The following is a 14043-nucleotide window of genomic DNA, read 5'->3' as shown; positions in this document are numbered from 1 at the left end:
ACCATATGGCAATTCCTCCACAGCCCTGTGCAACTAGGGCATTGAGAACAGTAATAACCAATGTCATTTGGAATGAGAGTTTCAAATTCACTTTAAGTTATCCATAGATTATACAAAGACACTAGAGTAGTGCCCAAATGCACAAGGTTTATTTCGGTATTGATTAAACCTGACGCAACAGAAAGAACCGTTCCAGGAATGTCTCAGGTCTGGAGGAAACTCATTTCAATTTCTTTCATTCTGTTAAACGACCCTCAACTACCAACAGGGCAACATTACACTTGTGCATGTGCACACACATACATATAAGGCAGAAAAAGGGTTTGTGCTTCCTTCAGCTGAAGTGGGTGTTCAAAGCAGTCTCAGACCACCTTTTAACTTGTGTCCTTTTCTTCACTCTCCTTTTGCAAAACTGCTTCTTAATTAACTCAAACTTTGTTTCTTTTAAATGAGGAATAACCTTACAAATCCTATTCCAGGTCTTATCAGTTTATTAAGTTTAATTTTCAAATTAAAAATAAATGGCACTGTCTACGTTTATCCCATATGCAGGGCTAAACTATAGAAGTTGCTTGGTCACTTGATGACTACTCCCTGTTTAAGAAGGGGAATCAGGAAAAAGAGAGACACACAGTTTGAATTGAACATGGATTTAATGAAGCAACAAAACTAATATTTATGTAAATATAAAGTATACAAAGTTATATTCAGCCCATTGACTGTACAATGGTCACAATAAGCAAAAAAACAGTCCTCAGGAGAATAATAATAAGCAAACTCCTCCAGGAACCAAGAAAAGCAAGAAGAGTCCTCATCCTCAGCAAGCTTCCCCTTTATGATGAGCATGACATGTATGGGATACACCTGTGAGCCAGCTTGGGTCAGTTGCCCTGGCTTTTGTCCCTCCCAGCTTAAGCTACTGGTTGACTCTAAACTGCACATGGCCTACATGCCATGGCTGCCCTGGGATTTCACCCCACTGAAACCAGGACAAGCACTTACATGTTTCTGTTACAGAAAAGAGTGCTGCCATTGCCAACACTGAAATATTTAAAGGATATGCAAAGTAAACTAAACAGTAATCCTTATTATGGGTACAGTACTGAAAACCATTTCAGCTTTTAATAGTACTGACTGGGGTCAGCTAAGGCTGAAGAAAATTAAGGAACATTTCAAAAATATTCCTTTGTATACTCAGTAGTTCCATGGCCTGCTCTGACACTGAATTGCCCATGATGATGAATGGTCACCTCCCATTGTAAAAAGAGGTTCTTAGGTACACTCTTTTTAAATTACATTTTCCACTGACTTTTTTCTTTTTCCTCCTGACAAACCATTATAAGATAGTAAGGGACAGCCAGAGAAATATACAACTTTTTCTTCAGGAAAGAAGTGAAGACACATTTAATCCTCACAAAACATCACAAATTAAAACAAACATTACAAAGAACAAATAATATTTTAAAGGACATTATTCAACAAATTACTGAAAAATTACCACACTATCATAATTAACTATCTGAATTTCAACTTCTTAAGAGCAGTAGTCATCATTTAATGAACACCAAATATATGGCAACCAAAAAGGTTGAGGCATCAGCAGAAATAATTTGGTTAAGAAAATGGAAATATCAGCATTTTCAAATCTTTCAGTAAAATGATCATTTGGCAAGCTTAATCCTGAAGGTAAGATTCTTTGAGAGCTCCAAGAGTTACAAATTAAATCCAAAACTCAAGAGAGATCACACATGCAGAAACACTCCTTATCTTCCTCTGAAATTTGTCTAATGTGGGGTTTGACAACCTCTGTTCTCATCCAGTTCAGCAGCAGAAGGGAAGCATCTGCTACACAAGACAACAGGATGCAGGCAAGATGAGAGTCTCTTTGTGCCTATCTGCCTGTGAGTGAAGCAGCACACTGGCAGGGAGCAGAGGTGACCAGAGATGAGCATCAGAGTCAATGCAAGGGAAGCTACCAGGCTGGGCCTGCAAAAAGTGGGAAGGCAGGGCAGGACAACACCTCCCAGTTCCATCTAACCTTTAGATCAAGTGCTCCCAAAACCTGCCTCGATATTGCAGAGTAGTGACAGGGAGATTATGAGCATTTCTATTGCAACATACTTCTAGCACATCTCTAATTTCCCTATGGCAATGCAAGGGAGGAAGGCAATCCTTAGAAGACACTTCCAGACCTTTTAGGGGCATCTTTCTGACAGTGTGGTCATTAAGTAGACACTAGAGACAAAGATTTTGAAGATCATGAGCTATACTACATGTAAGCAATCCTATGCAGGGTGCTACCTGTATTTCTACCCCAAGCCCCAAGGAATATATCATGTCTTCTCTTATCTCTTAAAATTATGTATTGGATATAACTAATGACTGTAGTGGAATTACATTCACCCAGTTCCACATACTTCACTTTTTTAAATATCTATGATCAGCCAGCAGATTATTACAAGCCATCTATATAAATCAGTTGAGGAAATGAGAAAAGAGCAAAGGTAGATACAGAAAAAAAGGTAGACAGGAGGTCAGTAGAACTGAATCCAGATAGCATAAATACCTTATCTTGCATCAGCAGGTTTCTTAAATTACAAAAAGCTTTAAAAAAGACCACTTTTTTGCAATATTTAGGCTCATCTCTTCTTGGAATATTGCCAAGGTGACATTCATCATACATGTAAATAAATTCATGGAAAAAAAGAAAATCTTGACGTGGTATAACATCACATTTATCATACTATGTGTTTCAGTAGAGTGATTCTTTATTCTCTGTTAAATATTATCTCAAATGGTTCTTAATGAGTGTTCATTATATTATTAAAGAAACCCAAAATATCCTTAATGTTGATTATTTGATGTAATCAAATATAAACATCCAGATTGAGACTCCTTGGAGAAGGGACAATTTGTCCTGGTTTTTAAAAGCCCACAACATGGTAATTAATTTTATTATTTCATTATATTACATCATATATATATCATCATTTCATTATATTACAGCAGCAGCAGAACTTCAGTAAACCCTACAGTTTTACATCCTTCGCACTGTCATATTGATGCTTTCCCCTAGTCAAGAAGATCAAAGAAATCTGATGTTTCACAAGGGATTTGAACTACAGTGAAGAGAATTCCCAATTCCTGGTCAGTTTTTGAACACTGTCCAAATGTCCAGATGAAAAGAATGTTGCTGTTCTCAGGCAAGACTTGTGCGAAATGGGACTGATAGTCTCAGGAAATTCAGAATTAAAGAACCTTTTGCCTTGTGTACAAGTTTAACTCATGCCCATCTCTGTTATGAATCTCTCAATTGTTCTGCAGCCTTCCGTAGTTGTTGGGGGTTTTTCGTTTGCTTTTGGTTGGTTTGGGTTTTTTGTGGTGGTTTTTTGTTTGTTGGGTTTGTTTTTTTTTTGAGTCTCAACCCTTTTCACAGCAGCATTTACCTGTAGTTCTAACCTATTACTGTCACTCTGTGCAATAGCAAGTAATATCAGTAGAGACCACAGAATATTCACAGAAATCAAAATGTCCTGTCCTTCCTGAAATGCACTTTAAATGTCAGATGCCAGTCAATAAAGAGCAGCTATGCTTGTTATTTTCTCACTACTGGCTAGGCATGAAAACATTTATCTTCAGTATTGTAAAGAATTCATTTTTTTTTAATTAATTGAATATATATCTGAAAAACAAACTACTATGTTCAATTAAATTTTAAGAAAAAACATATTGGACTTTTAAAAAGCATATATATTGATTCATAAAGGTGTAAAATATTTTTGGGCTTCTCATACCCAACCACACTGATAAATTTGATAATTCTCCTCTCAGAAAAGCACTTGCTAAACAAATAACTTCAGTTTCTCATTCCTGAGGCTTCTCATCTCAGATTTTGTTTATGCTAGATAGTTTTACTCTGTGGTTATCCTAACATTGCCATGGCTGTTTCAGAAGAAGGCAGCTGTGATTCTCCAGTGCAGCAGGTAGATAATCCATTGCTACTTCTGCTGCAACCCAGAGCATTGCCCTGTGGGAAGTTCTTGCTGTGCATTGTAAATCTGCCACTGTGAACTTTAGGATGTGCAGCTCTTCTCAGAGAACTCTGGGATTTCAGAACAAATCACTATGTCTTGTCTCATAATTTACTTCTTTTTTTTCTTAAGATGACACCAAAATGACAGCACACCATCTGATAGCAATCCACAGTGGGAGACTTCCAGAGAAACACTAGAGCATGTTTCTCTACTGTTCTCATCTTGCTATTTACATGTTGCAGAGATGTTACGGCTTACACACAATTCTTGGAAAGCACTATTTGTTATCCAAAGATTCTGAAGCTACAGCAGATCATTCCAGACTCTCATCAGAGTTTAGTACTCCCACTCAGTGCTCACAGTGCAGGCCCCAGATGCTTGTTTCACATGCATATTTGCTCAATGAAGGAACATGGAAGTGGGCAGCTTCACTTCCTCTCAGATCCTCACAAGTACACTACAAAATTGGCATTTCCCCTATACTAGAACTATGATCAATGCAACGTGTATGTTTCTAGAGGAAAAATGACAGCAAGATGGAGAAGCAATATGTAAAGTCATAACAGTAGACTGCAGCATACAGATGCATAGAGCTAAAACTGTACAGCTGCATAAAATATCATCATGAACATCACACAGAAAACCCTAGAATACACTGTGAAAATCTCCCTAATGTCATTTATCATGTGTGGGTATTTGGAGCAGCTTGCCAGCAAAACCCAGGTTTGTATGGATGAAGTGACAAAGCAAACATCAGAGAACTCTGCCAAAATAGCTAATGTCAGAATGAGTGCATTTTGAAACCTTCTGCTAGCATGCTTTCCTTCTGTCAGTCAGGCCTTAATAACCTTTCCATAACCTTAAATTACAAAAATCACATGCAGATCGTTAGTTCATACAGTTGGTATGGTACCATCTCTGTCACTTGGCTTCATGCTGGAAGTATATGAGCAGGTTAGATAAACACCTATTAGGAATGCTGTGAGTGTTCCTGATTTTCTTTTATGTTGAATCCTTTCCATTCCTGTTTTCTTGATGATTTGCTATAAACCAACTCCTTGGCATGTCTACTGAACAATTACCTTTCCAATGCCTCAACTGCAGTTTCATGAGGCTGCTTCAAGTCTCTGAACTGTAGACAACGATTTTTAGGATGAAACCAGCACTAAATTTTAAACATTTGTTTACAAACTATTGCAATGTAGGTCGCACAGTGGTTCATGGTTGATTCTTTTCATCTGTCTATCACACACAGGTAAACAACCATGAGCATTCACACTGTGGTAAGATACCACAAATATACAGAGGTAAGTAATAAATATGCTGTAGCAGATCTTGGTCATGTCAACTGTACACAGGACATACCTCATTATTATTACCAAAACTTGATTTTATATTTCTCTAGAGACTGACTTATATTTAAGAGTTGCCAATGGTAAAAACAAGCTAAAAAATCCTTCTTCACTTCTATTAGTCTTGTTGGGTCAGAATAATACCATGAGTTGTGTATCGAATCCTATTGTTCCCAAAAAGCTTAATGGGGACTAAGTACTCATCAGAAAGGATGCTGAACATCATCCTATGTGATGTGCCCAGTCTTTGATGTGAAATGTTAAAATGTCTACATTTTGTGCAGTACCTGGCTAATGACTTCTGTGTCTGAATATGAAAGTTGAATAGCGGCACTCAGTTGGGTCAGAGCTATAGTACTGCATGTCACCTGAGCATGTTTGTATACACATAAGTATATGTATACCAACAATCTATGTTTGTATACACATAAATATATGTACCTCTCCTCAAATACATAGCTAATGTATTTTGACTGAACTAACATAGATACACAGGAAGAAAAATCTCAAATTCCAGTAAAATTTGGAATTCTAAAAATCATTGTATGATGTTAATACGAAAGGATTTATTTCTATCTTCATTTTGGAAACAGGACTGAATCCATTAGGATCTGGAGTGGAAGGTGGACAGTTTTGTTCAGGAGACGTGTTAGCTCCAACAATGTTTATTGGGGCAAGCCTGCACTCCGGCTGCATATGGTGTACCTTTAAATAGGGCTGTTAAAATACCAAATAAAATGTCAAAGTCCGTCAGGTCTGGCGCTTTTATAAATTGTTTAGACTGGGGATAATTTGGGGTTTGTACATCACGCCTTGCAGATTGCGAAGCACCGAGATAGGAAAGGGGGCCGGGGAGAAGAACGTGGAGCAGGCAGCCTGGTGGAAAGGCACCTCCTGGAACATCTCTCTCCTCACCAGTCACCTCCCTCTTCCTCGTGGCCTGCAGACCCCTGCTGTTTGCCTCCCCTCTCTCTGGGTGGCATCCTTAGGTTACACGTGTGACTAAACAACCATAATTTAAAAAAAATAAAATTAAAAAAAAAATCACTTCCAAACGCAGTGCTACAGCCACTTGCTGGAGATGTGCAAGCTATGAGCAACTTCACTTTGGGCTGTCAACCCTGCCCTATCAGTACCCACCAATGCTTCAGCGTTATCGACGGCAAGACTGAACCGAGCGAAGCCTGGAAGAGCCACCCAGCATGCCACGCCTCATGGTCATCCTCTCATGCCTCCCCCTGCCACCCTCCGCGCTGCAGAACGGCTGAGCAACGCCTCCCTTCAGCCCCCCCCCGCCCCTCCACCCTCCCGGCTCTCCCACCCACGGCGCGGCCCGGACCTCACCTTCAGCTCCCGGGAGGCCACGCGGGCCGCCAGCTCGATGACACAGCCCACCGCCATGCGTGCCGCCCCGGCCGAGTGCAGCTCGTTCCAAACGGTGTCACTGTCCACCTGAGCAAACAGCCGGCCCCGGGAGGAAGGCAGAGGAGAGAGGGAGAGGGAAAGGGAGAGGGAGAGCATGAGAGAAAACAAACCCGTGAGGGAGGGCTGGCAGCCTGACAGCCCATGTACAATAACATCAGTCTTCCGTCCTGGCCAGCTGAAAGGCCTTCTGGACATGGCTTTGCTTATGCTTTTTCTCTGCACGGGCTTCTCCAATGGAAACACATTCCTGTCATGCCTCGCTGCCATTCCCTGTTTAGATTTCTCATTACAAACAGTGTTACATCGACCGGGCTGGGCCTGCTCGCCAGGCGCCCTGCACCGGGTCCTCACTCTGGTGGGGGAACAAGGACCTGCCAGCGCTGGGACCAAGTGGATGCGGCCACCGCTGCCTCCAGCAACCCGTGCCACCAAAACTCAATGACGGCTCAGGGCATTACCCCATTTGAAAAAATAAAAAGAGCGACAAGCGTTCATTTTTCCTACCAAGACAGGATTGTTTTCATGGGATTGAAATCAAAGCAATTAGTTATTTGGACTACTTTCATTAGTCACTATTGCCATAGACAGAAATAAAATTAAATAAAGTGTAAACACTTGTTCTAGCTCCAGTTTTGATAAAGTACAAAGTTTTAGCTGAAAGGCTTTAAGTCCACATTATAACAGATTAGTGTGGTTATTTAATGCAAAGAAAATTGCCTTTTATGCCTTCTAAATCAGCAAGTGTGACATAAAACATCACATAAATACTATGAAAAATAGGATAAAAGATGATTAAAATATTATAAAGATGACTAAGCAGCACTGATAAAACATTATAAAAATAAAATATTATAAGGAGAACATCATAAACACAACTAAGCAGTATAGCCCTACAGCTTCAATCAGTCTGCTAAAATTTTACTTTAGCAGCTTTAGTAACTATTTGTAGAAACGTGGCAAACAAACAGGTAAAATATTGTATATCCCCTATATGATACTATGCCAAGCAGGCATGACGGTGTGAATAGTCTGAAACAGTTACCCAAAGAGCCAGCCAGACTTCCTCAGCACTCTACGGGAAGTGTATTTAATTATATTGTATAAGTTTATCATGAAAAGAAAAACGTTTAGGGATAGACAAAATACTGTGGCAGATGCTATTTGGATGAATTCCAAGCACACTGAGACATGTTTTCAGTTTGGATCAGAAGCTTCTGTTCCTAATTTCTTAAAAAAAAAAAAAAAAAAAGGGGGGGGGGGGGTGGGCAGGGAAGAAAGAAAGAAATCAAGTAATTGAAAATGGATGCAACTGCTACTCGATTCTGGAGGTTCTGATTAGTCATTTGAAACAGCAAGAAGCTTGATCTCTCTACACCTGTCAAATATATTCACCATTACTGTTACAATAATATTATATTCCAAGCTACTAAAGTGATCTTATTTATCAGAGGACTAGACCTGAGTTTTCTATTGTTTCAATCAGTTTTGTGTGCATGCTGCAGGACTAATGAAAATGGTGAAAATAGTTCATATTCACAGTAGACTAGATTTTGTTTGCAGAATTTAGAGTAACAGTAATAGCAACACACTGTTTTCATCTGAGACACTCAAGATGTACAAACACAACTAAGCATCATCAGCTTGACACAGGATGATTTATCATATTTATTTTGCAGATTAGTAGTTTGAGATTTGAAGAAATTAAGTAGCTTTCCCAAGGATACACACAAATCAATAGGTAACTAAGAAAATTACAAGAAATAAGAAACCTAGTACTTAGCATTAGGCAGACCTTGAGGTTGCCTCACTGTTGCTGTACAGTGAATATGAATCAATTTTCATTTTTAAAACTAATAAGGAGACAAATAAGCAGAGGTCATTGGTTAAATCAATTTAATCAAACCATAATAAAGTTTGAAAAATATTGTGCAGTACTTTAAATAAAGAAATATCAACAAGAGGGCTGGGAGGGAGTACTTTCTTACCATTTTTATGGCTAGCAAATTAAGGTTAACGTGAAGGAGTGGCTGATGAAAATGATTCAATGACAGCTGCTCTGTACACTAGGGCACGAGCAGGAGCCTGCATCCTCAAAGGGACTATGATTCATTTCCAGGAAGGCCGATTAAGTTAAAATTGTAACCACAGCTTGAGAGTACCCACCCTTCAAGACAGTTGTCTGCTCTAACACACGAGACAGCAGTCTCTCCAACCACTGAACTCTGAGCGTTGGCCAGGATAAATCATTTATCATTTTCAGCTTTCCGCTGAGTGTGAGGAGACTGAATGGGGGCAATAAGACAAAATATCTTCCACAGAAAAATTTCCCTCAGATCACTTGAATGGCTGCTACCTACTTTTACCTAGATTGGAAGTAAAAATGGGCAATCAGGAAACAAAACAGTGTTTCCTGGGGAATTTTCAAAAATTGTACACAGGAACTGAAGGATATTTTAGCTGATCTCTTGGGTGTGGTATGTGTAACGAATGGTAAACTCTCAAAGGCAGGACTAGCCAAGTGAAGTTGCAGTATCTTAGTACAGTCATTGTAATACAAAAACAAACATATTTATAGTAACCCTGAGAAGGCACAGTATTAGAAACTTGGATGTTGATTTCTGTTTCATATTCATGCAAAATTAAGACTGAATTTCTGAGAACGTCTCCTGAAGAACAGCCTAGAATAACTTTCATCACACAGACAACACTTTAGCAGTAACAACTGGAAAATGTTATCTCATTCTATTTTTTATGAGTTCTGTGTGTTGCTTTAAATATTTCAGGTGTTTAAACAGAGATTTTCTTTAAGTGTTGCTCTATGTTTACTTTGTAAATTGCTGTTGAAATACAGTGATATAAATGGCAAACCCATTAAAACTGCAACTACTAGCTGGCCCAGTTGTCAAGCTGTATATGAAATGCTGCTATATAAATCCTACTAGATATGCTTTTCTTTACTCCTGTGAGATGAAATGGTTGGATTTTATACAAGTAAAGGGAATAGGATTAGACACTGTGGTTTCTGGTTCTAGTTCATGTATATATCACATATATCTGACAGTCTATCTAGATGCTGAGTATGCATGAATTTGTGACAAATGTGATGTTTTCTGAATCACAGACTATGAAAAAGTCAGATGGAATTTTATAAGGGGTTATTTTTATTCTGGAAGTGCTTTGAAGCAGCCAAAGAATTCAGTAAAAACCCTATTTTGTTTAAGTTTTTTTAAAATGTTAAAGAAAATTTACGTAAAATACAGGATTTGTAGATTAATTCTAACACAGAATCTTAGTCCTTTTTCCCCCCCTTAATTATATCTGTTATTTTCATTTAAGAGTCCTTAAAAAATGATAGGATAGGAAAATATTCTGAATGTCTAACCAAATGAAAAAGAACATTATTTGTAAGCATCAAAATGTCAGGGTTAAACTATGGGTGTACCACACATTTCATTATCAAAAATCCTATCACTGCTGGAGCTCTTCAAAGAAGGATTGTGCATGATAGCGCCAAGAGCCAGAAAACACGAGCCCTATCTGAACACTGACTTTCTAACACACATATGGATTTACTTCAGTCCAAGTTTCCTGAATGAGCACTGTAGGTTGTAGGCTTTTTCAAGCACATTTAGTATAGCTCAATCATTGGCATGTGTAGCAAAGCTAATACTCTGTAAAGCTACAGATGATAGAAATTAAGCTACCTGTCCCTGAAGTGGATGTGGAGGCATTAAAGAGGAAGTGAATGACTTAACTGAAAAGAAATGTAGGTAACTTTTCCTGATTGAATGCAACTAATGTTTCAAGTCTTGTGTGCAGAAATTCTCTGCTTTGCACTACAAAAAGAACTTGATATGAATGCTTCCTGCAAGAAAAATCTATGTGATAACTTGACTTTCAGAATGAAGACTTTAAGCATATTGAAAACAAGCTAAGAAACAAGAACCCTTTACAGCAGAGATGGTTTTGCAGATAGAAAGCTTGTACCATAACCCCTCAGGGCTGGAACATTTCATATAAAGGAAAACTATACAATTTGAAAATTACCAACTCCTTATACTGTGCTATGGTTGTGGCACTTGTATGTGAAGATGAAGAGGAAGGATATGGAAATATATTTGAGAGAGAGATTGTTTACCTAAAGGCCTTTCTGAAATCACTGCAGCTGCTGAAACTGCTGTTTATATTTATCATAAACCTACCTCAGAGAGGCATAATAATTCTAAAGGATTTTTGGAAGGTATCTATATCTGTATTTTGTTTTACCTGTTCCTTCCCCCGACAGAGAACCTCTTCACTCCTCACCCTCTGTTTCAGTCCTTCTTCCTCCAGAAGTCTCCTGGGATCTGCCTGATGATCACTGGATCAAAATTCTCCTGACCAGAGGTGCTACTCACATTCTGACATGCCCTTCCATTTTTCACACCCTGAATGGTGTATTCAACTGTGTGAGTTATTTGTCTTTCTTAAATAATTATTGTAAACTCTGAAGTTGCCTTAAATACACACCCACTGATAACTATATGACAAGATAATAGACCCCCAAGCTATTGCTTTGAAATGGATTCTGGCAAAGCATCCTAGAGTCTTCCTTCTCCCTCTTTCTCTCTCTTTTTCTCTCTCACACACACATACACACACAATTTACAATCTAACATAATTCCATCTTCCACAGTGGCATTCTGATTTCACTCCTAAAAGGAATTAAAAGTATACTGACTCATCCTGCTCTGAATTCTCTGTACAACCGTTGCCATCATAAAAATCAAAACCAGTCCTCTTAGACTTACCACATGTCCCTACCAGAGATACTCTTCCTAGAAGTCTCTAAGAATTGTTCAAAAAGGCAATCTGTCATCTACTTCTTCATGGAAATGTTGACCTCTGATGATCCTTTGATATCAGTGATCGTATTCTGTGTGTCCAATATCCTGAACAAGCTAAAAAGTTTCAGTTCTTTAGAGTAGTTTAAAAGGATTCTTTACCCTTTCTGTAAAGAGCAGAAGTTGAGCTCAACTGCTCTTGGATGGAAGTTGATCCAATATTCATTTCAGATGGATTAATTTCAATTCTGGAAAAACTACCGCGTTTACAGAAAGAATTTAGTTGTCCTTTGATATAAGTGGTTATGAAACCGAGAACTAAATAAAACCTTGTCAGCTAGCAATCAGGTAGCTGTCTTCAGTGAACAAATTAATTAAGAAATCTGTAAGAAATACTATAGGAGAGTACAAACCTCCACAGTGATACTGCAATTTAATAACATTTGTGTATTGCAGAATGAAGTCCTGTGCTTCAGCTTTAAAAGTGCTCAGAGACTCACACACTTCCTCTTATGCCAGAGAAAACATGTTTCTCTCATTGGGTTTTTTTAGTTCCTTGGCATGAAAATAGAGAGTGACTATTTTCCTGAAGTGTTGCAACCTCTAAAAATTGTGTGTGGCATTTTGCTATCACTTCCAGCAAAGAGTCTCTCATCCTTGGAGACAGCTGGTGCCAGCAAACGCTAACACGTGAGTTTGCAATGCGTTGCTCCTGACCATGAACAGAGCAACTTCCCAGGTGCCACGCTCATAGCTCTCACCTCCCATTCCTACAGATGTCCTGGTGATCATTCATCACCTCCACGATTTTCGCGAAGAAGCAAAAGGTCCTCAACATGCTTCTCAGTTGCTGTTTCATCTCACCATGACTAAAGAAGCAAAGGTGCGCACATCATCTCCAAGGAACAAGCTCTAATAAATGGCCTGTCAGCCATGGCTCTCGTTAAGGAACAAAGGACAAAAAGGTTTGCATGGCTGACGGCTCTTCCATAAATCCCACATACAGGAAGTGTGTAAAAGAGGGCTACTTTAGGAAAAATATGGACAGTGATCTTCCTTCTTTTTTTTCACTGCCATTTTGCAGCTGTGTCAGAGATTTGTTCTAAGGCGTTTCCAGCTGCTCTAATCTAAAATTCCTGCCAGAGAGGGTACCCAGAATACCAGCTATTCATACTTGCCTACCAGTGCAGTTCACAAAGACATCTTTCCATTTGTAAATACAAAGATGATGCAATCTTTAGGCTCCAGTGGGATGAGTAGTTCCAAGGATCATCACAAGTCACTGCTTGAACAAAACCCATGGAATTCACTTGGGCTTGTGCTGGCTTCTCTGTATAATAATTATAGTAGGATAATTTATCCGCAGTAATAGTAATGGAAATCAACTTCTGAAAGAATCTTAGAAGCTGTTAATTCTGACCCCAAAAGTCTCATTTCTGGGCAAAAACAAGGACTGTGGACAGTATGTATATCCACTGTATGCAGGATATTTAGCATCTTTGAATTTTTACCTGCCAGTAGTGATGTAACTTGCAAAACTTCCATAAATCAAAGCAAATATTCAGAAAATACTCAAAAATTCTAAGTAAACATTAGTAACGGAATTCCTAGCAGAGTTACTGCTGGTGGTAGTCAGTAGTAAAAATGCAGCACTGCTGTGAAATGGAATTCACCTTAAAGCTTGTGAAAATGTATGAGGTCTGTATTAAAAAATAAATAGCTTTGTATTCAAAATGAGAACAAGAGAAGAATCAGACTAAGTCAAGCTGAAGCCTGTGATGAATATCTACAGAAGAAATAGTTTGAGTCAGCTACTCTCTTAAACTAACTTTTATGATAAGCATTCAGAATCTCTGAGTCTCATAAAGCATACATTAGACATCCTAAAGAATCTCAAAACCTTAGTGAAACAGCGATGTGTAGATCACTGGTAGGGGGAATGGAGGGAGGATGGCATGGATTAGAAGTGGATTAGAACTTGTTTTTAGAAAAAGCTCATAAATAAAACACTTAGGCCCAGATTCAAGTCTCAGATACGTGGCTTATATCACCAGATGCTTGTAAAAACTGTTACTGCACTTTCAGACCTAGCCCTGAGTACTCTATTAATTTAAGCTGACATTTGCTATAGTATTTAATGGGTTACTGTGTGAAAATGCTTGTGCAACTGCTTTCTTATGCTTGATCATGCAGTTTTCAGGAGTTCACAGCCAAACAGAAAGAACAACCTGTAGTTGGTTGCAATGTACACAATTACAGAAAATGCAGCTTTTCTAGGCAGAAGTCAAACCTTTTTTAAAGTTTCCTCATTTGCTGCTGCTGAACACATTTTAGCAATACATGGAATTTTGGCTTTCTTCTTGGATGTAGATGATCTCTATGTCAGAAGCCATCATGGAGCTGTACTCG

The 14043-nt window shown here is 38.7% G+C and overlaps 1 protein-coding gene across 4 annotated transcripts in view; it reads right to left on the bottom strand.

The window, feature by feature from the left end:
- HDAC9 (histone deacetylase 9) overlaps positions 1 to 14043 on the bottom strand; it is a 213972-nt gene that overhangs the window by 97338 nt on the left and 102591 nt on the right. For all 4 annotated transcript variants that reach the window (XM_054385010.1, XM_054385012.1, XM_054385011.1 and 1 more), the window contains one exon: positions 6731 to 6838. In XM_054385010.1, the coding sequence (XP_054240985.1) occupies positions 6731 to 6838 (108 nt within the window). The remainder of the gene's footprint in view (positions 1 to 6730; positions 6839 to 14043) is intronic.

The sequence above is a fragment of the Indicator indicator genome, chromosome 11, assembly GCF_027791375.1.
Source record: "Indicator indicator isolate 239-I01 chromosome 11, UM_Iind_1.1, whole genome shotgun sequence".
Lineage (NCBI taxonomy): Eukaryota > Metazoa > Chordata > Aves > Piciformes > Indicatoridae > Indicator > Indicator indicator.
Note: the sequence above shows the minus strand (reverse complement) of the source record. Positions and strands in the feature narration are given on the sequence as shown.